At 40.1% G+C, this 23,335-nt stretch overlaps 2 protein-coding genes across 4 annotated transcripts in view; both read right to left on the reverse strand.

Annotated features, from left to right (window-relative positions):
• Positions 1 to 23,335, reverse strand: part of DYNC2H1 (dynein cytoplasmic 2 heavy chain 1) — a 306,244-nt gene that overhangs the window by 180,752 nt on the left and 102,157 nt on the right. The window contains exons 52-57 of the mRNA XM_037507914.2: positions 20,575 to 20,774; positions 17,599 to 17,819; positions 17,366 to 17,514; positions 15,897 to 16,025; positions 13,361 to 13,522; positions 811 to 924 (exon numbers count right to left, since the gene is read on the reverse strand). Coding sequence (XP_037363811.1) covers positions 811 to 924; positions 13,361 to 13,522; positions 15,897 to 16,025; positions 17,366 to 17,514; positions 17,599 to 17,819; positions 20,575 to 20,774 — 975 coding nt within the window. The remainder of the gene's footprint in view (positions 1 to 810; positions 925 to 13,360; positions 13,523 to 15,896; positions 16,026 to 17,365; positions 17,515 to 17,598; positions 17,820 to 20,574; positions 20,775 to 23,335) is intronic.
• Positions 9,331 to 20,701, reverse strand: LOC119240911 (matrilysin-like). 3 transcript variants are annotated; one of them, XM_054693245.1, is made up of 6 exons: positions 20,575 to 20,701; positions 17,599 to 17,819; positions 17,366 to 17,514; positions 15,897 to 16,025; positions 13,361 to 13,522; positions 9,331 to 9,626 (listed from the first exon to the last, which is right to left on the reverse strand). In XM_054693245.1, the coding sequence occupies exons 1-6, from the start codon at positions 20,689 to 20,691 to the stop codon at positions 9,607 to 9,609; spliced, it is 798 nt and encodes a 265-aa protein (XP_054549220.1). In that variant the 5' UTR covers positions 20,692 to 20,701; the 3' UTR covers positions 9,331 to 9,606. The 3 variants fall into 3 exon arrangements, with proteins under 3 accessions (XP_054549220.1, XP_054549221.1, XP_037361609.1); XM_054693246.1 differs by lacking the exon at positions 13,361 to 13,522; XM_037505712.2 differs by lacking the exon at positions 9,331 to 9,626 and having other exon boundaries at positions 13,222 to 13,522.

Raw genomic sequence — 23,335 nt, forward strand, 5'->3', positions numbered from 1 at the left:
TCTACCCCTGAGAGTTCCTGGGCTAGGAGCAGGTCTTGCTGTGATGAGTCTCTGTATATGTGAAAGGAGGAGCTTATCTAGATATCTCTGAACTCTGAATCTAGATGCTCCAGTTGTGACACGAGGCCTCAGGCCTCGTGCTTGTCACTTTCACAGTTATTCTGAAATATTTTTTCCCTATCAAAATGACATTAACAATAAGGGTGTGTATGGAGATGTCAAAGGACTTGGGGATGGAACAGGAAAGTCAAAAGAACAAGGGTGTTGAACTTAGAAAAGAAGGAAGTTAGGAGGGGAGAGGTATGAAATCGCTTCAAAAAACACATTATGACTGTTAGTCATAGTTCCACCTCAGTTACTGCTGAGCTGTCCATTGTCTGTGTCTGTACAATTCTATCAGGTCTAGCAGCTTCTGGTAGCTTCTCTGACACATTGAGGACACTAGAATATTTGGCAAAGCTCTAAAATCTAGTGTTCAGGCTTCTGCTTCCCTAGTTGAACCCCTGGTCTGGAATCCTGCTGTTTCCCTGGGTCCTAACTTGGAGAAGAGCCAGGCTGCCCCCTTCTTCTAGACCTCCAGACTTCCTTTCCCTACCACCTCCACATAATTACTAACCTAGGCGGGAGTTCCCTCTCATTATTCTTGTCATACATGAAAGTTAATGAAAGTTAATGATCATTCACTTAATGAAAATTAAAAAAACATGTTCCCAGACCCACAAAACAATCAACTAAGTCTTACCAAAAGACATGAAGCCTAAAATCACAATCACACACAGTAAAAGCAGGAAAGCTATGATAGGTATATACCTGTATAAAGTTCAGCGAAGACCTCAACTCCGAGGGGCTGCTTTCCTGCTGCGGTGGCAGCAGTTTCTAGAACAACTGCCAAGAAACATGCTGATGAGGTCCGCACTTTTTGTCCTTTGTCATAAAAGCAAAATACTCTTCAGATTTCATCAGTTAGTAAAAACTGGGACTAATGTAGGTATTTATAAAAGCAAGATTGTGTCAGGTGACCTTAAAAAAGCAGGGGATCCTGTGCAGCATCCATGGGGGTGTCAGAAGCAGTGGCCGGGAAGCATTGTTTTGCCGGTGGCCAGGCCTCCCTTGCTTCTCGTTTAGTTTTGAGCCTGTTTCTCAGGTCTTCATCCTCAGATCTCCCGTGAGCTTTCTCGTACCTCCTCCAATGAATTGACGTCTGCATTGTTATAATCCACTTCTGTGGCCTGCAGTCAAGAACTTAAAATTGGGAACCCCTATAAAATTACTGTGAAATTTATGTGGAAGAATACAAGTTACTAAGATCAGGGGTTGGTAAATTTTTCTATAAAAGTTCAGATACTAAATGCTTTTAGCTTTGGATGACTGGATGTATCTATGCAACTCAGTCATCAGAGAGCTCAAACAAGCCACAGACAGTATGTTAGCAGGTAAGCATGGTTGCATGTCAATAAAAGTTTACTTACAAAATTAGTCAGTGAGGAATTACCAGAACATTGTGCATGGACCCTGATTAAGACAATCTTATATAAGAAAGGCAAAGAAAGGACAGACTGCTTCTACTAGATTTTCAGATGTATCATTCAGCCATAGTAGGAAAAGCAATGTGGCACTGGTTCAGGAACATATAAATGGATCATGGAACAGAATAGAATCCAGAAAGAGACAGCAGAATGAGGGTTAATGAAATATTTTTCACTATGTGGGAAAACATAAATTAGATCTCCACCTCAGGCAAAATATGAAAGTAAACTCCAAGATAGGAAAAACAAATAAAGAGCTAGAAGAAAATATGGAATATTTTAGGACTGTGGGTAGGGAAGAATCATGATTGTCAGGTCACTATGAAACCATTTCATAGTCTTGGGGGATGTATCCACAGAGAAAATGACGGCCATATAAGGGTCCTTAGCCTGGAGCTGAATTCTGTGTGGTTAATTTCCCTGAACACAGTCTCAATCAACCAAAGGACCTGCACTGGTGGTTGTTGGGATTATGAAAAGTAAGGAAGCTGGATAGGGAATGACTGACTTGTTTTGACAACAATGATGAGAAACTCTGAAGGGGCAGAATTTGGAGGCAAATAGCAATACTAGGTCCTGACTGATGATTTTTAGGGACAAGAATGAGGCAAGTGACCAAGTCCAGATACAAAGTTAAATAGACAGTCAGTTGTGTAGCCAGTACATATATCCTTAATGTTCTCTTACTGGAGAGACAGTCAAAAATGACTTGAAACATACAAACATGCCTTCAAACCAGTGTCACTGCATTCCAGCTCTGCAAATTTCATCTGTTATGAACAGATGAAATTTACTTACCTTTCAGTGTTGCTATAATGATTAGATGCAGGTATATAGGGTGGAGTGAATAGGTTACATAGTCTCTGTCATTGAGGTTCTTCTGTTGAGAATTGGAGTTGATTTTCCCTCACTCAGAATTCAGGTTGATCGGTACTAGGTTTGCTGTAATCCATAGAACTTGAAGGAAGTAATGTTTCTGTTTCTTCTTTCTTGGAAACAGCAGCTCTGGGATTTGGCGTCTCGGATTTGATGCCAGTTCTTCAGCCATCCCTGACAAGGCCTCAGATGGCATGAAGCCACCTTGGACAACCTGGTACAACTTTGGGTGGAAGATTTGTAAAAAAACAATCAAGACCAGCAGAAGAACCACCACAATTCCTCAGAATTGTGAGTGATAATAAATGTTTGCCATAATTTCAAGACACTAAGTTTTGGGTTTACTTACTCTTAGCAATAGACAACCAAAAGGATATATATATAAAGCAACAGAGTGCTTGTGATGCACAGTATTCTGAATAATCATTCAAAGTATTTATACACTAGCAATGATTATCCTAGTGAGCCCAGAAAATGGAGAAATCATTCAGGAACTTGTCACTCTTCAGTTGTTACTTTCCCAGGCCATCAACTCATGAATTTCTTTTAACAAATATAAAGTAGGTGCCTGCTTTATGTTTTTCCAGGTGCAAAACAAAACAGATAAATTCCATGTCAGAAAGATGATACCCTTTAGTCTTTGTCGGTGGTGTGATCATTATTGAGATAACCAGAAAATTAGGGTTTAGTTAAAAGGCCTAATTGTCTGATATGGACAAGGGAAAAATGAAGTTCAAAAGAATTCTGTTCTCAGTAAGTTATAATTAACATCTTTCTTAGTAATAATCCTTAATAGCTGAATAGAAACCACTTAGTTATTTCAAATTTAAATTAGACACCTTACTTATCACTTTTGATTTATATCATCATCTTTTGGAAAATGTCTAAAATGAAAAGTTTGATTGAGCAAGTTAAATTTAAAAATCCATTGATTCATTCAACAAATATTTATTAGACAACTTCTATGTACCAATGATTGTGCTAGTCATTTAAATTTCTAATTCTGAAGAATTCAGACATAGATTCTGCCTATTCTACCAAGAACTTTACTTTTCATATTAATGTCATGTGGGAGGAGAAGCTTTAAACAGGTTTTAGGCTATTGTTCAGATGTTCTATACCAGAATGATTCCTTAGATTAAGAGGTTGTCATCTAGTTACTTTGAGGTAGATTCTTCATTGAGTATGATCTAGTTATATAGAACTGAAAAGGTATACTCAGGTATTACGTTTGGCTAGAATTTCAAATCATTCAGGAACTTGTCACTATTCAGTTGTTGCTTTTCCAGGCCATCAACTCATGAATTTCTTTTAACAAATATAAAGTGAATTTGTAATTCAATTCAATTAGGCCTTTTTAACTAAACCCTAATTTTCTGGTTATCTCAATAATGATCATGTTATAGAGCAACCCCGATATTAAACGGGTTCCTGGCTGTGGGTCCTCACCTGCGCGCTTTAAAGGGACTTATGAATACTCTACTACAGACACACTCAAAAAGGTTAATAAAAGGTTTATTTACAAGAGGAAAGGAAATAAGGAAAATGTACAACTCAGGGAGAAAATAGGGAAATAAAGTCTTTAATGCGTCCTACCCGATCCGATGACCTGGAAACCCAAAGTCACTCTCAGAGCTGGCCGGATGCTGTGAGCTGGTGGAGAGCCCAAAATGGGTCCCCCAAAGCCCACGTGTCTGCCTTTTCTATCCACCTGGCTGCTTAACCCACCCTCAGGTCCCAGCCACCTTCCCTTCGGTTGTGATGGGATTTGGAGTTCCCAGTGTCTTTGGCTTTGACCTGGGGTGGGGGTGGAGTCCACAAAGCCTATATGGAAATAGCTTTGGGACATCCTTTTCCCCCTAACAATTCCCCCCTTTCACTTTTTGCCACCATTTCCATGGTGATGAAGATCGAATATATGGAGGTTGGGATGCAGTCTCAGATGAACATTTTTTTAGGTTCCAGTGTGAAAGAAAACCAGTCTCTCCAGGTATTTGTCCATTGTGGAAAGCAAAAGTCCTTTACTCCAAGAAAAATAGTTCATCAGTTCAAGCCAAAAAAAAGAGACATCTGGAGGCATTAGCCAAAACAAGACAGCAGATATGTAAAAATCACAGGAAAAAAAAAAATCTTAAAATGGTTCAACTGGTGTAAAACACAAATTTTCTCAACCTTGATCCCAAACTTTTAACAGCATAGCAAAAGTTTGCAAACTAAATCTACTTTTAAGCCATTTTTTTCTATTTTTGCATAAAATCACAGGGCAGAAAATAACTAACAGCAATTTTAGCTGGCTTTGTTGAAATACTCCATATAGGATCAGAGCGAACCGGTGGCATCCAGTCGATGTATGCTTCAGGTACAAAGTTGGTCTCATCAGACTCCACCTGGGCTTTCCTCTTCTCGAGGGTACCAGGGCATTTTCGTTGGCCGGGTTGTCCAGTCCTGCCAATGGAGGCAAGCTTCCTCACCTTCTTTGGAGGTCTCTGGAACCCTACAGACAAAGCAAACAGGTTCTCCTCTTCTTGGTTCAGCTTTTTTTCAACTTTCTGGAAGAACTCCACACAAAGCCACACAATCAAACTCACGTCCAATTTTTGTTTAAGCAGACAAAATCCCTATGGAAGTTAGGCAAAAACAGACTCTGAGATAAGTAGCAAAAATTACTACCACTATTTGTATGCTGTGTTGGTATCAAGGGGAGAGAAAATGTGACAAGTTAGCTTTGCTGGAAAAAAAATTGCAACCTTGCTGCAGATCCTGGTTACTCAAAACAAAACAAAACAAAACAAAACAAAACAAAAACTTTGTGGATTCAGGACGGAATGCAATAATATTAGTTCTCTGACAAAAAGAAAAGAAAAATTCACCTTTGGTGGTGATGGGATTTGGAGTTCCCAGGGTCTTTGGCTTTGACCTGGGGTGGGGGTGGAGTCCACAAAGCCTATATGGAAATAGCTTTGGGACATCCTTTTCCCCCTAACAATTACACCACTGACAAAGACTAAAGGGTATCATCTTTAAGTTTTCCTCAATTTTTCTGTATATAGTTGACCCTTGAACAACATGGATTTGAACTTTGTGGGTTCACATATATGTAGATTTTTGTATAAACAGATGATGTGAACTTATAGTATAGTATACAGTTCAGTGCATTAATGTATTTTCTTTTTATTATGATTTTCTTAGTAACATTTTCTTTACTCTAGCTTATTTTATTGTAAGACTATAGTATATAATACATAAAACATGTGAATTGACAGTGCCGAAGGCCAGCTCCGGTAAAATGTCGGGTCAGGTGTCCCTGAAAGGATGAGACGGCGTCGGTGAAACTGAGGACTGAGGGGAAGGGGAATGAGGCAGACACAGACACTGTATCTGGTGCAGTTATCTCCTGCTAAGGGTCTCAGCGGGTCTTTATTTATACATTAAAGCAAGCGGTAAGATTACATCATCATATGCATAGAAGCAAAACAAACAATCAGTACATTCCTTTCCCATGGACATTTTGGCACCTACGTGTTTTGAGAAAAGAAGTGACCTTTAAAGTTAACAGATAATAAAAACTTAGACTCATTATTTCAGCCTAAACAACTACCTAAGACAGCTAATAGTCCTTGGTATATCCCTGTCTGCCAAGGCTACAATATCAGGAGGCTCCTCTATCTATATGGCCTGCAACTAGAGACCAGTTGCTTCCTGGTTATCAGTTATCAGAACTTTTTTCTACCTAGAAATTCCTAACGTCATTAACTTTATGAATCATTAAAAGGCTTCTTTATGGAACTTCCATATAAGGAAAATTGCAGCCAGCTCTGGGTTGCTTATCAGGCATGCTCCTGTACAGTAATTATTTCCCATTGTCAAGTGGGCCAAATTGTTCAGTGTTTCATTTTTAAGCAAGTAATTCTCCGTGCCATGTACTTTAACAATATTCTTGTATGTATAATTTATTGCCCAATGTATTTGCTGAGAAGTTCTTTCTTATTATGACCAAGAACAAAAAACAAAGGGATGCTTAATCTTCAGTCCCACAGTGTGGGGCTCTTTAAAGGTCTTTGGCCCCATGGTGTGAGGCCTTTTCTTAGCTGCTTGCCAGCATCTTATCTGGCTGGGGCAGGAAGGCCCCCTGCAGCATGACAGTTCATGTCATCAGCAAGTGTTCTGGTCAAAAGAAGGTGATTAGTGAGTAGCCAAGTTTTGTTTTTTTTTTTTAAAGATTTATTTATTTATGCATTCAAGAACTGGGGTCCAGCCCAGAGGTGCGGGGGTGTGTGAGAGGATTCACTAGACACAGAGTGGGGAACAGAACAGGTAGGTTGACTGAAATACACCACTGAGGGAAGTAGCAGGTGAGACAGGAGGGGTCTGCTGTGCCATGTGGGTCACCTCCCTGGCCAGAGATCGAACTCAGCTGCAGTGACTGTGGATAGCTTCATAATGCTGAGACTTAACCCCTTGCGCCACCAGGGAGGCCCAGTAGTCAAGTTTTGGGGGAATGAAAAGTTGTATTTGGATTTTTAACTGTATAGGGGTCAGCACCTCCAATCCCTGTGTTGTTCAAGGGTCAACTGTAGTTGCTTGTTTTAATTCTGGGGTGGTAAACTTACTAATTTGAGAGCAAAAAAATGAAGCTCTCAAATGCATTTTGTGATGCTGAGATTGTTTTCAAGGTCACTTTCTAGTGTTGCTTTAGCCCATAAACAAGTACACAAAGAAAATTTGATAACCACCGGTATCAGCCCAGGAATGAATGTCCATCCTGATGATAAGCAAGGAAAGCTACTGGCCTCTGGTCCTTAAAGTTCACAATACTTGGAAAAATGCCTCAGAAAAAGATGATAGGGATAGAAGACTGTGTAGCCCCTTAAAGCTTTACTCATCACCATCTGGTAATCATAATGCTATTGTCCCAGTTGGTGGGTCCTTACCCACCATTTACAGCTGCAGGACAGGATGCAAAAGTATGTACAGTAGGAAGCAACAATAACAGGATTTATTTACACAGAAAGTAAGGAAAAAGGGTGTAGGGTAAAGAAAATATCAGGCTTTTCTGCCCTTCCGCCATCAGGTTAGATGATGGATCCTTGTCCTGAATGCATGCCTGATGGCGGGCACCTGGAATAGGGTGTGTGCATAGGTAGATGGGATTCAGCTGAGCTAAGACTGTGCTTTTTAAGGGCGGCGTCACGGGGACGCCAGCAGCAGCAGTAGAAGCCGAAGCCGAAGCCGAAGGAGAAGCCGAGAAGCAGCAGAACGAACGCTAGAGAGCCCAGATAGAGTGAAGACTTGCTGGGGGCTGGGAGGCTGGCAGGCCTGCCAGCCTCCCAGGCCCCCAGCCAGCACCCCTGCCTGCCATATGCCTGGTGAACCCCAATAAAAAACCTGCAAAACTACTGAGGACTCTGACTCCTCCTTTACCCGGTCTGCTGGATCCTAGAAAACCTGCACTGTGTCCTGTCCAGCCTTTACAAAGAGAGAGAGAGAGATGGATACTATCTGACCTACCCCAGATAGCATCCATTGAGCAGAGATACAGATTCAAACCAAAGCTGTATCTGTTCATCTTGTGGCTTCTGTTCAAAATCTCTCCTCACCAGTGATTTACCTGTCACAAGTCCAATAACTCAACCACTAAAGTCCCAGCAGCTTAACTGCCCTAGCCCCAGCAGTTTTAACTGGATGAGAGCCTTAGCAGCTTAACTGCTCAAAAGTCTCAGCTCCACTACTACTTCCTCCAACCAGCCCCTGCTCAGGGGGAGGAATTAGAAAATCTCCACTACCACCATCAAGGTGACTAGAAGAGGCACCCAATAACTTGGAGATTGCTGCTCACAGTTCCTCTTACACTCACCAATCAATATTGCAGCAGTCCATCACAGCTGTCCCTCAAGGGGAGAGCAGGTCAAAGCACAATTTGCTGTCCTCTATATGCTTGCCAGTAATCAGAGTAAATCTTTCACACATTTAGAATGACTAGTAAATAAGTGGGTATGGGTCAGTGCTCTCAAATATCATATTGCATGACAGCCTTCTCTAATTGCAGAAAACATAAACTTTACCCCCAAAGAAACAGTTCTACACAGATTCATATTGTCCCCTGCACAGTAAAGCACTAGCTCTTAGTTTCCTCTTTTTGGATGGGGCATTGACAGGTGGGTTGTGAAGGCAAAGGAGGGTACAAACTGAAACTCATCTTTGTTGATCGACACAGCCTTTTTGTTGTAGCAATTCTTCTTTGAGTTAGAATTAATAAATTGCCTCTGGTTTAAATGATAAATGGTTTTATAAGAGGAAGGGTGACACCATGTGGAAGTTTTAAAACATAGCTGCAAATTTGTTGGCACATCTATATCATTTTATCTATATCTGGAACAAGATTTGAAGGATGGGGACAATATGCAATTTCCATTTTGTTCAGTTTCATAGTCTCTGTGCAGTGTAAAAGCTCACTGTTGATGCAAATGTGTGGCAATGTCAACAGTCTCACAAAAGCTGATTTGGAGAAAGTTGAACAGGTGAGGGTGAGACTGATGGATGTCTGGGTTGGCAGGGGACAGAGAAAAGGGGACACAGAGTAGCTGTGGCAGGAGAGAGGCAGTGAAATTAGGTCAGGAGTAGGAACTCAGAACCAGAGTGACTACAAGAACATAAATCTTGGGAATTCAAGGCATTTTGTTTGAAATTTTACATCTCAGGACACTCGGAGAGCTTGGACCAAAAAGTGAAGGGGAACTCAGTATATCTTTAGGCTACACTAATTAGCAATAAAGGTTTAACGATCACCCTACCCAGCTGGTGATTGGGTGAGGTGCATCTAAATACCCAAAATAACATGGTGGGATGTCTTTGGGAGGTCGTAGTCTTTGCTTTCATTGTATAGCATGTCTTTCGACAGAAACAGTGCTCTCAAATATCAACCCTTTTACCATGGAATACAAATTTTATTTGTGTATTTGACATTTACTGACATCTGTCAGGTGCAAGTTCCTTGAGGTGAGTCTTAGATGCTTATGGAACAGGAGTAAAGGACTTCTTCCCCAGAGGGAGAGCTATACATGCAAAAACCAACTGCAGTACAAAGAAGGATGAAGGTCATGTTGAATGGACTGCAGAACAGGGGAGGCATTTGATTCCCGATGAGGAGCAAATGACATAAAAGCCAATGAGTGAAAGTATGTTTTTCCTGATGGTTCTAAATTCTTTAAAATTTTTTTTTCACTCCTGTTGGGACAGAAGATAAGGAATTCTGACATGGTATAAAACACATAAAGACTACTGCAAGACTATAAAAACACTAGAAATGGCAGTCTGTACAATCTGTCATTCCCCAAACCACATCCAAAAACTGAGAAGGCAGTTGCTGTACAGATCACGTGTCCTGGAGGTTAGATATTTTTGCATTCTGTCCTTGCCATTTTACCAGCTTAATGACCTTGGCAAGTTACTACTTAACCTCTCTTCATGTTAGATTACCAATCTGTAAGATGAAGATAACAATGACTCATTGGAGTGTTGGCTTCAATACTAGCACACATGAAGTCCTGGGTGTGTGGTAAATGCTTGGTGCGAGGATACTATTATTTTTATAATTCTGAAAAGAACACAGGGCATTTTGCATCGATGAGTTTAATCATATTCTTTTACATTTGTATTCCCCATTCACATCACTTCTTAAATTTACAAACTCCCTCCATTTGCAACCTTTATCACTAAATCTGATTTTCATTGGTTCGGATGTTACCTCTCTTCAACTTCAACTAGGGGCACCTCTTTGTTTAATAGATAGGATTTAATACCCTAGTCTGTCCTCTTGAGATTAAATCTAATTAGCTTGCCCCAGAATCGTTTTCAGTCCCTTTCTAATAGTCTTAAATCTCTAAGATATAGATCCTGTAGCATATTCACATGTTCCAGTGTCATATAAGGGGAGGTAGTATTTTGTTTTGTTGGTGATAACTTTACCAACAGTAGATTCTTTGACAACTGCAGTTCTTTTTTTTTTTTTTGGTTGAATTTTTCTTTTCTTTTTGTCAGAGAACTAATATTATTTGATTATGGAGAAGAGAGAAAACTTTTCTGACAATACAGATTTCTCTGGCTTTGCAAGAGACACATGTCCCACTTAGATACATTCTTTGCTGTCCTTTTAAAGAGGACATTCTCCACTCATTCCATTTGGTATGTTTTCCAAACATCGCTGATGAGAAGAATCATCTGTGTTTCATCTCAAGCCAACTGAGTCAGAATCTGCAAAGAAGGAAAACTAAGAATCTGCCCTTAATGCTGTTGACTAGGCACATATGGGAAATGGAATGTTCTCTAAGCAGCGATAATAAAGGTAGCCTTGCTGGGTTCTTCTGTAGGCAGGTGGCTGGTATAAGCGGATGGGAGTAGTATGGGATGTAGGAGACTGAAATCCATGCAGTCATACAAGCTAAACTGACATGAAGAACACAGAAAGAAGCAGATTTCCAGGTTTTCTACCTTAGTGGATTTCCTAGTTCTCTACCTTAGTTGTTTCAGCAGCGGCTCTTTCTGTCAGTCAGCTGCTGCTATTCAGTGTTTTCCAAGGTGTCCTCTGAAATGCTATTCTGTGGGGCTCAATGGAGCCATCGAAAGAATTGTACTTTAGTAAACACTGAGTCGACAAGAGTTTGCAAGGTACTCCTTGTTTAATCACTATGCTATAGGGAGAGTTTCTTGAACTTGTGTCTCCATAGCATTCATTTTGGGGAATTGTCTTTTAGGACTAGAGTTCTAGGAACACACTTTGGGAAATGCTGACTTAAAGTAAATTCTAGGTTCAGCTGATAGCTTAAATCCATTATCCTGCAGGAAGAATTTCCTTTGTGGACATTATGATGTGGAAGCACTCTCTTTATATGCTAATCATTCTAAGTCTTTCAGGCAATCTTTTTCAATTGTTTTTGATCATCCTGATATTTGACTGGGACGTTTAATTGGATCTGTGGACATAATGGTAGCGTTCTCATTCTCTTTTCCATCTTCTTTCAAACACGGAGAGGTGAGAAGTATGCTGTGTTTGCTAGACGAGCATGCCATCACACAACCCTGCCTTCCAATCACTGTGGAAGTTCTTGGCATCACATGAACCCAGGTGTAGGGTGAGGAAAAATATCAGGCTTTTCTGCCCTCCTGCCATCAGGATAGATGAGGGAACCCTGTGATCCTCAATGCATGCCTGATGGCGGGCACCTGAAGTGGGTACACCTGCGCTAGGACTGTGCTTTTAAGGGCAGTGTCACAGGGACGCCAGAAGTCGAGAAAGCAGCAGCAGAAGCCGAAGAGAAGCCGAGATCACCAGAGAGCCCAGAGAGAGTGAGGATTTGCTGGGGGCTGGGAGGCCTGCCAGCCTCCCGGCCCCCCAGCACCCCTGCCTGCCATATGCCTGGTGAACCCCAATAAAAGACCTGCAAAAACCCACTGAGGACTCTGACTCCTCCTTTACCCGGCCTGCATGGGATCAAAAAACCTGCCCTGTGTCCTGTCCTGCCCCTTCCACCAGGCAATATTGTCTAGCTTCTTTTGGGTCATCTTTATCTATACACATGTCTCCCCCACCCCACCCTGACCCCTGTCTTTTGATTCTTTTCTCACATTATTTCTTTTTTTTTTTTTAAGATTTATTTATTTATTTATTTATACAAGCACTGGGTACAGTCAGAAGCATGAGAGGGTGAGAGAATTCTCAGAGCCAGAGCAGGGAACAGAACAGGCAAACTGATGCAGTACACTGCTGAGGGGAGCAGCGGGGGGCTGGAGAGGTCTGCGTGCCATGTGGGACCCTCACTGGTGGCTGGGGATCGAACTGGCACTGCAGAGGCTGCGGGCAGCTTCGCAGCACAGTGCTGAACCACTGCGCCATCGGGGAGGCCCTCTCACATTATTATTTCTGACTGACTTTGTCAAGCAAATACAAACAAGTTTATTCTGTTGAATTGAATTTTGAACTTGATTAAACAAAAAAGTATAGGTTGGGATATGGAATATTCATAAGTGACATGACCCCCCAATTTCATGGTTGGACTCTCTCTCCCACAGACATGCAAGCAGGAAAAATAGGGTCACTTAACTTCCTATGGCTGCCACCTTAGAAGTGGTCATCTGGGGAGGATGGTGTTATGTTTTTCAGGCCATTCCTGCAGGGAGAGACTCTCTTAATGTATTTGAATTGATATGGAAAAAACGGTAAGTGGCAGCTTGGAAAAAAACCTTGATAGTGTCATTTTAATGACTTTACCAAGTGATACTATGTTAAAGAAAGCTTAACAGCAATATCCTCAGGGTATAAAAAATTAAATTTTGAGTAGGTAAGGTCTCAAATTTCTCCCCTCAACAAACTTTGATAAATTCTATTTACTTGTTGGAGTGATCAGCTATTTATTTTGTGAATGGTGTAAGATTTCATTCTTTTGCTTGTGAATATTGATTTTCCTATCTGTTGAAGAGACTAACTTTTCCCCATTGAGTATTTTTGACTCATTTGTCAAATATTTATTAACTAGATATGTGTGGGTTTATTTCTAGGCTCTTGATTCTGTTTTATTGACCTATATGTCTGTTTTATGTCACATTATTTGATATTGTTTAGATTTTTATAACTTTGTAGTATAGTTTAAAATCAGGACATGTGACTTCTCAGCATTACCTTGCCTTCTCAGTCTTTTGTGGTTTCATCTGAATTTTATATGTTTTTTCTGTTTCCACAAAAATTTGCTATCATATTTCAAAGGAAAAACAGTTCATCTATAGATGACTTTAAAGAGTGTGTATATATTAACAATATTAATAATTCTAATCCTTTAACACAGAATATTTTCCAAAAACAAGTTCTGTTGTATTTTTCCAGGTAAAATATCCATTTCCCAACCTTTTTCATCTAATCTCTATGGAGACAATGTGAAATCCCCCAAATTTGAAATAATTGATATTACCATATAATTCCTGAATGCTTTTGATATCATCCCGTGAAAGCTTGAAATCGTCCAAGTTTTCATCTTTATAAGTTGGGTACATCAAGGAATTTGGGTCAGAAGAATGACTCAGACCCAAAGAATGGCCAAGTTCATGAGTTGCAACATATAGTAAGTTAATTCCTAAAATTAAAGAGTGATATTCAGTAACTATAAAAACAATTATGTAAATAACATATACTAATAAAAGATAAAGTACCTATAAAAATACCAACTCTTGGGCCTCCCCGGTGGCGCAGCTGGTTGAGTGCAGTACTGTGAAGCTGTCCGCAGCCTCTGTGGCACTGATTCGATTCCCAGCCTGCCAGGGAGATTTCCACATGGCGCGGCAGACCTCTCCTGTCTTACCCGCTGCTCCCCTCAGCAGTGTATTTCAGTCCTTCTGCCTCTTCTGCTCCCCATTCTGTCTCTGGTGGATTCTCTTGCCCTCCCGTGCCTCTGGCCTGTACCCCAGTGCTTGTATAAATAAATAAATCTTAAAAAAATAAAACTTCAAATCCTTTCTAGTTTATTTATTTGTTTCTTAGTTGTTGCAAAGGGGGGAGGATTTGGAAAGAGAATCAAAGTGTTTTAATCATCCCACTTCTGCTTTTTTTTTTTTTTTTTAAGTAATGTTTTCTACCTCTTCGTTTCTTAAGGAATCATCAAATAGGGCCACCCGGTGATGCAGCGCGTTGTGCACAGCGCTGTGAAGATGTCTGCAGCCTCTGCAGCACTGGTTCAATTCCCAGCGGGCTGGGGAGAATCCCACATGATGAGGCAGACTTCTCCTGTCTCACCCGCTGCTCCCCTCAGCAGCGCTTTTGGTCCGACTGTCTGCCTGTTCTGCTTTCCGCTCTGCCTCTGGTGAATCCTCTCACCCTCCCGCGACTCTGGCCTGTACCCCAGCTCTTGTATAAATAAAAGAAATCTTTAAAAAAAAAGAATCATCAGATAGCAATATTTTGTAGTCGAAAGCAAAGGCTTTATATGTCATAAGATCTGGGTCTGATATATAGAACTGCTGCTTACTAGCTAGAGCATTCTAAACAAATTAATTGTATTACTGAGTCTCTGTTCCTCATTTGTTAAACAGGGATGATTCCTACCTTCCAGATTTGTCATAATCATTTCTTCTGCAATATCTTAAAAGTATCAACTATTCAGTAAGTGATAGTGAGTTTGAGTGTCAGGAGAGAGAATATTGACTTTGAGGAAGCAAAGTCAGAAAGGCGAGCTCTCCAGGCAATGCTGGTTTTTGGTTTTGACTCTTTAATTGGATTTCCTCAATCATTTTCTGTCCCTCAGATTTATAGAAAGGCTTTGAAAATAAGGGAGAGAGTGTGAATCTATGAGTATGAGGAGCAGCCAGTAGTAATTGTGTTGCATTCATTAAAGGAAGTTGTCTTTGGCCAACTTGAATGGGAAGAAAGGAGAATGAAAAGGGTTTGCAAAATGTGAAAGGGAGGTTTTGTCAGGATTTTTACAGGTTAGATTTTCACAGAAAGACATCACTATGGTGGTAAATTCCAAATACCAAACACAAGTACTAATTTTCCTTTCAGGGTCTGTTAGTAGTATCTTTGTTTTTTGTTTTCAGAATTGTCTCCAATTAGAATTATTTATACCAGGGATTCCCTCCATTAGTTTTCTGATGTCTCTATAATTTGCTACCATGTAAGAAAATGAGTATAACAGACTGGGTTATGATATGGATTGTTTAATCTCAGAATTGTCATGGCTCTTCTCTCTCTAATTAAAAAACTTACTTTGGGGGAATACAAAGACAGCACTATACTTTTTTTAGTTACTATAATTTGTTGAATTATTAATACATCCCAAGTAAATAGTCTCTCATTTAATTCAACCAACAGTCTTGGGAGGTGGGAGTATTTATAGTTTCCACTTCATAAATGAGAAAACTGAGGCTCAGAGGAATTCAATAACTTGACCACTGGCACACAGCTAGTAACCGGTAGAGGGAAAACAAAGTGCACCAATGTGGCTTGATTCGGAGCTACTGTTTTCGCACAACTGACACTCGAATAACATGGGTTTGAACTGCTAGGGTCCACTCAACAAAGACTTTTTTTCACTTAATACGTAAATATATTTTCTCTTCCTTGTGATTTTCTTAATAGCACTTTCTTTTCCCTAGTTTTCTGTGTTGTAAGAACACTGTACATAGAACATAAGCATACAAAATATGTGTTAATCGACCCTTTATGTTACTGGTAAGGTTTCCAGTCAACAGTAGTTAGGTTTTAAGGAGTCCAAATTTATACTTGGAAATTTTTTGACAGCTTGGAGGTTGGCACCCCTAATTCTCTGTTGGTCAACTATATATGTAGCATTAAATGAAAGAATGCATTTAAAACACAGTACCAAAAAAAAAAAAAAAAGTACAGTACAGTGGCTGGCAGTTAGCAAAAGCTGGATAATTATTACTAATTAAGGCAATTTTCAAAGAAGTTTGAGATTCTCCAGAGGAAATTCAGTGGGATAAGAAATGCCGTACCTGAGGTTCTGCCGCTAGTCCAGCGCTCATCCTCATCAAAGTGCACATCTCCTCCCAAGCCTGGGCCCGGGTAATAGGCGTGGGCCAGCGTGTTTCCTGGTCCATCAAAAGGATACAGGTCTCCGTGTTCTGAATGAAAACAGGATGATGGCACCCACTGTCTGAATTTACCTCCAGTTACTTTACCTTTTGTTTCTATGATTACTGAAAGATCTGTATGGTCCAAGCAGCCAGCTTTGTTGTCCCCAGCAGCCAGCTGCATATATGGGGTGCTTTGGGTGTCGCTTTGCTACTGGCACTATTTCTTTCCTTGAAGTTCCACTCATTGATGATAATTACCATATGTTGAATGCTTCCTGGATGTGGAATTTTAATACATTCCCATATAACTTATGGTTGCATTTATGCTGAATTTGATTGCTTTGTTTGGCCAGATAGTGGCAGGATAGAGAATGACTGAGTGCTGTGCACTAGCTAGTATCATTTTTCTTAAAACCCTAGCTTACTGTTTGTGAGTATAGTAGACAGTCTCTGTACTGGAGATTGATGGTTCAGTTATCATTGAATTGATAATGCTTTTAGTTGTGATGCAGAGCTATGACTTTTCACATTGGTATCAGGCTATATCCTGTTTATCCAGTTCGTGAAGAACAGGGGGCCATGGTCAGTGCATTTTGAGCATTTTCCTCAGTATTGTTCATATTGCAGCTGAAGTTCATATTTCAGCTAAATTCACAGGACCCAGGCAGTTCAATACTAGAACAGACCAAAATAATTAGTATTTTTCCTGTAAGTTTGCATCATGAAGCACTAGCAGTTAATAGAAATTCATGGTTATATCTCCTTAAGTACTTTAATAGGAGACTTCTCTACTTTCTACTCTGTGACTACCCAATGAGTATTGGTCACAGGCCACAGGGGCTGGCCCATTTCTTGGAGACCACTTGAGGCTTTTGGTGTGGGAACCCCTTCTCCTGGTTTTATGTTGATGTTAGTTAGGCATGTTTTAAATTGTCCCATGATAGATTATTTGTCTACCTACCTACCTACCTATCTGCATAACTACTACAAAAGAGGATCTAGCAATCATTTTCAATAAAGGTCCAGATAATAAGCTAGTATTTGTGGGTTTGATGGTCACTGTTACAATTACTCATTTCTGCATTGTAGCCCCAAAGCCCTCACAGACAACAGGTAACTGAAAAGCCATGACTAAGTTTTAATAAGTATTTTTTAATAAATACATTATTGTGGATTTTCTTCATAGACTATAGTTTGCTATCTTCTGCTATAAAAAGGGACACTATATTAAGAGACTAGAAAAAATGTGTAATACCACTGTGTGTGCATTTACTTATATATGTGTGTGTATACATATATACATACATAAACATATTTAAAATCCTAAAACAAAGTGGACAATATAAACAAAATAACACAGAGGGTAAGCCTGCAGGAATCTTCCTTACCTCTTCTTACAAAACTCATCTTGATATCAGCAATTCCCCATTTCACTCTCCTGAAGCTCAGTGGGACCTCTTTGCTCCACATCTTGAAGGCCTTTTCTATTAACTGATTCACTGTGACATATGGTAAGTCTGCAGTATATGATGCAAGCCTGGAAGCAAACAAGATAACAATGTCTGTCCTGTTAAGAAGAGGGTTTTATTATTTTTGCCAAATGAGCCAAAGCAAAACTAACCTGTAGGTAATTACTTTGGAATTCCATTTTGGTCTCCCTGTACCTGTACCTGCAACATCTGGCATTCCACATCTGGGCTTATTCATGATTTCTAGGATATGGGAGTTTAGGGTTCCAGTTATAGGCAGGCGGAAGAATATTTGCATTTCCTTGAGTTTTGCTTCTAAATTGTTGGCATTCTTTGTTTTTGAGTCAGCTGAGTAAAATCTCTTGAGGTAATTCTATGGGGAAAAGAGTAATTGATCTGTAATTTTTATTTATTGTCTTCTTTTATATCAGAACTTTTTATATCTTTGCCTATGATTCCTGTGGATCTGAATAGTGGTTTGAAGACAGAAGTTACATAGCCACAAACTTAAATAAGTGTGCATTAGTGAGGAGAAAATTTAATACTTATAATGAAGTATTGCCATTCTAGTTCATGAGAAAAAGAGAAGAATCCTTCTTTTTCTCTTTCATGCCATTAAATGTTTTGAGTAGACCTCTGCACACTTTTAAAACATGCATTTGTTTTTAACAGTCACTCAGAAAAAGTGCCCGGTGTGTCCTCAAAGGCACAACTGACATCTTCCCTCATCATCAGAGGCCCAGTGGGGCAGTTGAAGTTGCCCAGACCCATCTAAGATTGCCTGGAGTTGAGGTCTCCTCAGAAAGATTACAAAATCTATTTAGTTTCATGTAAATGATCTCCAGGTGAAGAAATCAAAGCTCAAGGCAACTAAATGATTTTCCAGGATCACACTTTAAATTAGTAGCAGATTGGTCCTGATGTCCTAATTATTGGTTCTGCGCTCTTCCCACTGTAAAATCTCTAGTAAAACTTATTTCATGAGCCTGCAGGATAAAGCAGGTCTTCCAGGTCTATTCATGCGCAATTAGCTCCCCGGAAATTTCTTAAAGGACTCTAACCCCTGGATATGAGGATTCCTATCCAACAGCCTTAAAGAGGAAAAAAAACAACACAAAACAAAAAACCTGTTGCAAGAAATACTAGTAGCAGCCTCACAGGAATGTTTATTAAGTTCTTACAAATGGCAGGTTCTTTACCAGAGGCTTTACATACTCATCTCATTTAAGCTTCAGAACCACCCTATGCAGTAGAAACAACATTGTTATTTCTATTCACATAGGGTGAAACATGTGAAGGGAGAAGGGAGATAATTTGCCTCAGGTCACACTCTAAGTAACTAGAAGAGACAGTTGGACTTGTATTCCAATTGCAAAGCCCATTTCATTAGAAAAATGTACAGGGCTGTGATGCAGGATAGAATTGTTGAAAGGATTCAAACATTGGCTCACTCATTTACTGTCTAGTTTGGAGCAGGTAGTGATGATGCCTTGTCTCAGAACCTCACAGGAGTTTGCACTTGATGTAAATCACCTCAGAAATACTGTGCTCTCTCTTCCTGTTACCAATGACTGTTTCATTCACAATAATAACTGCTTATTGTTCATCCATGATAATTAGTAATTAACCACTTATTTAAAAACAGCTCCTCTCATCCCTTCTAGAGCAACAGACTTTACAAAGGCACTCTCTGGAGAAATATCTCTGCATTCTTGAGATAAATTTTCCTGCCTTCCATTAAACCTAGTTAACTTTCCTGTAGTTTACTGACAATGTGCAAACTAAGTAAAGGGACTAACCACTCTTGCAAGTGTACTTCTGGGGAACCCATTAGGTGAAACCATATGAAATTGCTGTTGTGGAGGTTTAAAAAAAACAAATATCAGTAATTTCATATGGTTCAATCTAACATCACTGGGATTTCTAAAAGTCAAAATGAAACAAAACTCCTTTCTTATGCATACAGCTTATATTTACAAACAATAGTTAGGAGTAAACATCCCCTTATTTTACCAAATAATAATATACACTCATTTGGCTATGTATTAAATAGTATATTGGAATGATAGTATTTCTTTTTTTTTTTTTTTTTAAAGATTTATTTATTTATTTATACAAGCACTGGGTACAGTCAGAAGAGCTGGAGGGTGAGAGAATTCACCAGAGCTAAAGCGGGGAGCAGAGCAGGCGGAAGGACCGAAGTACACTGCTGAGGGGAGCAGCGGGCGGCAGGAGAGGTCTGCGGCAGGAGAGGTCCCATGTGGGACCCTCACCGGTGGCCGGGGATCGAAACCAGCGCTGCAGATGCTGCGGGCAGCTTCGCAACCCAGCACTCAACCGCTGTGCCACCAGGGAGGCCCAAATGATAGTATTTCTGAAACTTGTCCTTGATGCCTATCTCTACCACTAACAAGCATGCAAATCAGCTGAACTTTGATTTCTTTTTTTTCCCAGGATGGATCTGAGCGTCAATGATATAATGTATTCGAATGAAGCACTTGACACGCCAGTTGTTCCATACATGATAGTGGTAATATTATCCTTCATTTATTCACTAGAATAATCCTGAGAAGTATACAACATATAGTATTACTATTTCCATTGGACATAAAAGAAAACAAGTTAGACCATAGCTTATACATCATATGGCTTGCAGGTGGGAAAGCTGTAACTTCCACCCTTGCTTTTTTGATTTCAAGTGTCTCCTTTCACAACTGGCCCTCATCTTAAGAGGCAGCACTCTGCTCTTTGTGAAAAGAATCTCAAGTTACTTTAAGTAATAAAATCAGTAACAATTTCAACTTGGACTATGAAGGATGTTTTCTGTACTCTGTTAAGAGCTTCCCCACACCCCCATTTGATTGATACCATTGTTATCTTCAAATTTCAGGTTAGGAAATGAAGCTCAGAGAAAGCTGAATAATGCCTGCCTATGTACATGTAGATGGTGAGCAGAGGAGTTTGAATTTGAACCTGGTTCGGGCAGGCTCTAAAGTCTGCTCCTAGCAGTTACCTGATTAAAACATACATTGCTTTTATAATGAGAAAAAATTATCGAGGTGAGAAACAGATTTCTTAATGCTAATGGTGAGACTGGGGGACCCCAGGTGAGTAGGTCCATGACATACCTGAGCCTGTTCCCACTGCGACTCACTCCAGCCTCCTCGGCTTTGGGGCAGTGGCAGGGCCAGGCTGCTGGGCAGCAGACACACAGCACACAGTGCAGCCACTTGCATAGCTGCCATCCAGAGACAATTGTTCTTAGATCTAGGGTTGGTGTGGTGTTTCTTTGCCAGAGGCAGAGATTTATATAACTTCTCAGTACTGCCTGTGAAATAGATGACTCATGGCATTGTTTTCTTTTTTTCAGTGTCTACAGAACTTTAAAAGTGTGTGTTACTTTTCACTAATGATAACAAGGAAGTCTTTTGTCCTTATTGGCAGAAAGAACCCAATGTATTTATCTTTCAAAGGATTCCCCTGCCTTGTGTGCTGTATAAATTTAATCCATGAGAAAACACATTTTACTTGCCACAATAAAATTACCATTCAGACATGTCTTCTCAATGAGTGATGGGCACATCATTCAGCACATTATTGTCCCATGTATCTCAAATTTTAAAAAATGAAAATGCATAGAAAAATGAATAAAACATACAAATAATTATTGAGCAATATATAAATAATCATTAAACATTCTGTGATAGTTAGCAAAGGCTGGGAAGAGAACACTGCATCATCCTGTGGTTCTTTATTGAATGGTGTAATGGAAATGCTGTACTGTGATTGGGGCTGTGTACAGTACAGGACCTGTACTCCATTTCCTCACCTTCCTGGTACCCTTGTGCAGCACCGAGAAAAAATTTTAAATACAAATAAAAACTCCCTGTGATCATAGAGAATGACATTCAATTCTGTTTTCTAATCATTATAATTGCATGTTCCCATGTTTACTTTGATTCTACGGCTTAAATGCAGGGATACATCATGCCACAGAGATTGGAAGAAACAGATTGTGCTAGAGTGAGCGTGAACTTTCTACAGGTGTGCATGTAGCCGAGTCCTCTTTTGTCTGAGGGGAAATGTGTAGCTAGAAGCTCTCCAAATTAATGTCCCTATGGACACAATACCTGTTCAAGATAGATGATGAAAACATGCTAACTTGAAGTATTCCTACATATTATTAAAATTCAACAGTAACCAGCATTTGTTAGGACATAGGTGAATGCTTGCTGTTTGGAAAGAGGAATAGCTTGCAAATGATAGTATTTAGGATTTCTGGCATGTAATGATAATAAACTGAGTTTAACTTAATCTGCAAAGATGAAATAATTCATCCAAGAACAAATACTGACGTCATTAGAAGACCAGAACTAGAATGCAGATTTCTTGTTCCCTATCACTGGGGAAGATGGGTCACATTACAACATGAGGTAAGTCCACAGGACTTTAGAAAGGGAAACAAAAATGAATTGTTTTCATCTAATACCAATGATCAACTCATTGTTCATATGAACTAGCATGGGGCTCAGTGCTTCAGCTAAAGGAACTCGTTTATTTCTTACAACAATTCTGTTATTATGATTCCTGTCAGCCGGATGAGAAAACTGAGACTGAAAAGAAAATAATCTTCCCCAGATCACTCAACAATTGCTAGCCTGATCACAGACCCCACAGACAAGTGTGTTATTAGTAAGATCTGTGTCACCAGAAAGGTCAAGGGGAGATAGCACACTGAACTTGGGCGGCAGGCCCCAACACACTCTCCTCCCACGTCCACCCACCTAGCAATTCACCTTTTCACTAGGATCTGGGGGTGTCTGCTGCATCCGAGTTCTACATAGTTTCAACTTTGACCACCTGTGGGATGGCAGGTATATATCTAAATGCCATTGCTTGTTGAGTAATGGGTGAGTGTGGGGCAAATGTCACCCCAGGATCCTTCAACCCCTGTAATGATAGCAGGTAGGCGAGAGCAGTTGAAAAAAATCCCTGTTTGTGTCTGGACTGTTCTCAGGTTGTTGGGAAGACTATGACGCTGCTGTGTCTCAGGTCACAAGGCGCAAACCCACAGTCTGCCTCCCCGTATGCTGCCCTACTTGTTGGTTCTCACTCCCGACTGTGATGGTGGCCTGCAAACCTTGCCCTCCTTCATGGTGTAACTGAAATAAAAGTCTCAATGATAGACAAAGAGTTTATTAGAAAAATCAAGGTGAGGATTAGAACCTGGCAAACTTTGGCAGATTTTACTCTGAGAACTGCTCTGACTACCCCAAATTTGAGTTCAGTTATATAGCTTCTACAGAGTAGCATAGTTGTAGAAAAAGTAAAGGAACAGTGAGTCATTGATATAGAAATGTCATTTATTCTTGACGGGGCATCCAGTTTTTAGTTATAGGTCTAGGCCTTTCAATTTCCTGTTATCTTCACCTAAAGGACTATCAGTGCTATTTATGGCAAAGGAGGGCAAATGCTAGGGTTTAATAATTTTTCTGACTTCTGAAGAATGTGCTGTGGAAATACAAAGGCTAGGTGCCCCTGTACAATCTTCTTAACTGTTCCTTGGTCATCAGTAGTGGGTGAAATGTTGGTTTACCTACAGACATCAAATTATTATAAGGCTGGTTCACAGCACAGGACAGAGCTATGATGGCTGTAGATTGGCTGTGCTTTCTTGCCTGCTAGACCAGGGGTGAGGGGGAGGGTGGAGGGCAGTCCCACATCATTTGTAATATGTTTACAATAGGAATCTTGAAGCTAATAATTTTCAGCATTTTTTGTGCTGATTGTTAAAAACATATCTGTTCTCTCTACCCTGGGGGGGGGAACAGAACATACGAATAGATTTCTGCAAAGAATAAGTCAAATACTTCAATAGATGAACAGGCT

This window comes from Talpa occidentalis, unplaced genomic scaffold (assembly GCF_014898055.3).
Source record: "Talpa occidentalis isolate TD23 unplaced genomic scaffold, MPIMG_talOcc4v2.1 talOcc4.12, whole genome shotgun sequence".
NCBI classification, from domain to species: Eukaryota; Metazoa; Chordata; class Mammalia; order Eulipotyphla; family Talpidae; genus Talpa; species Talpa occidentalis.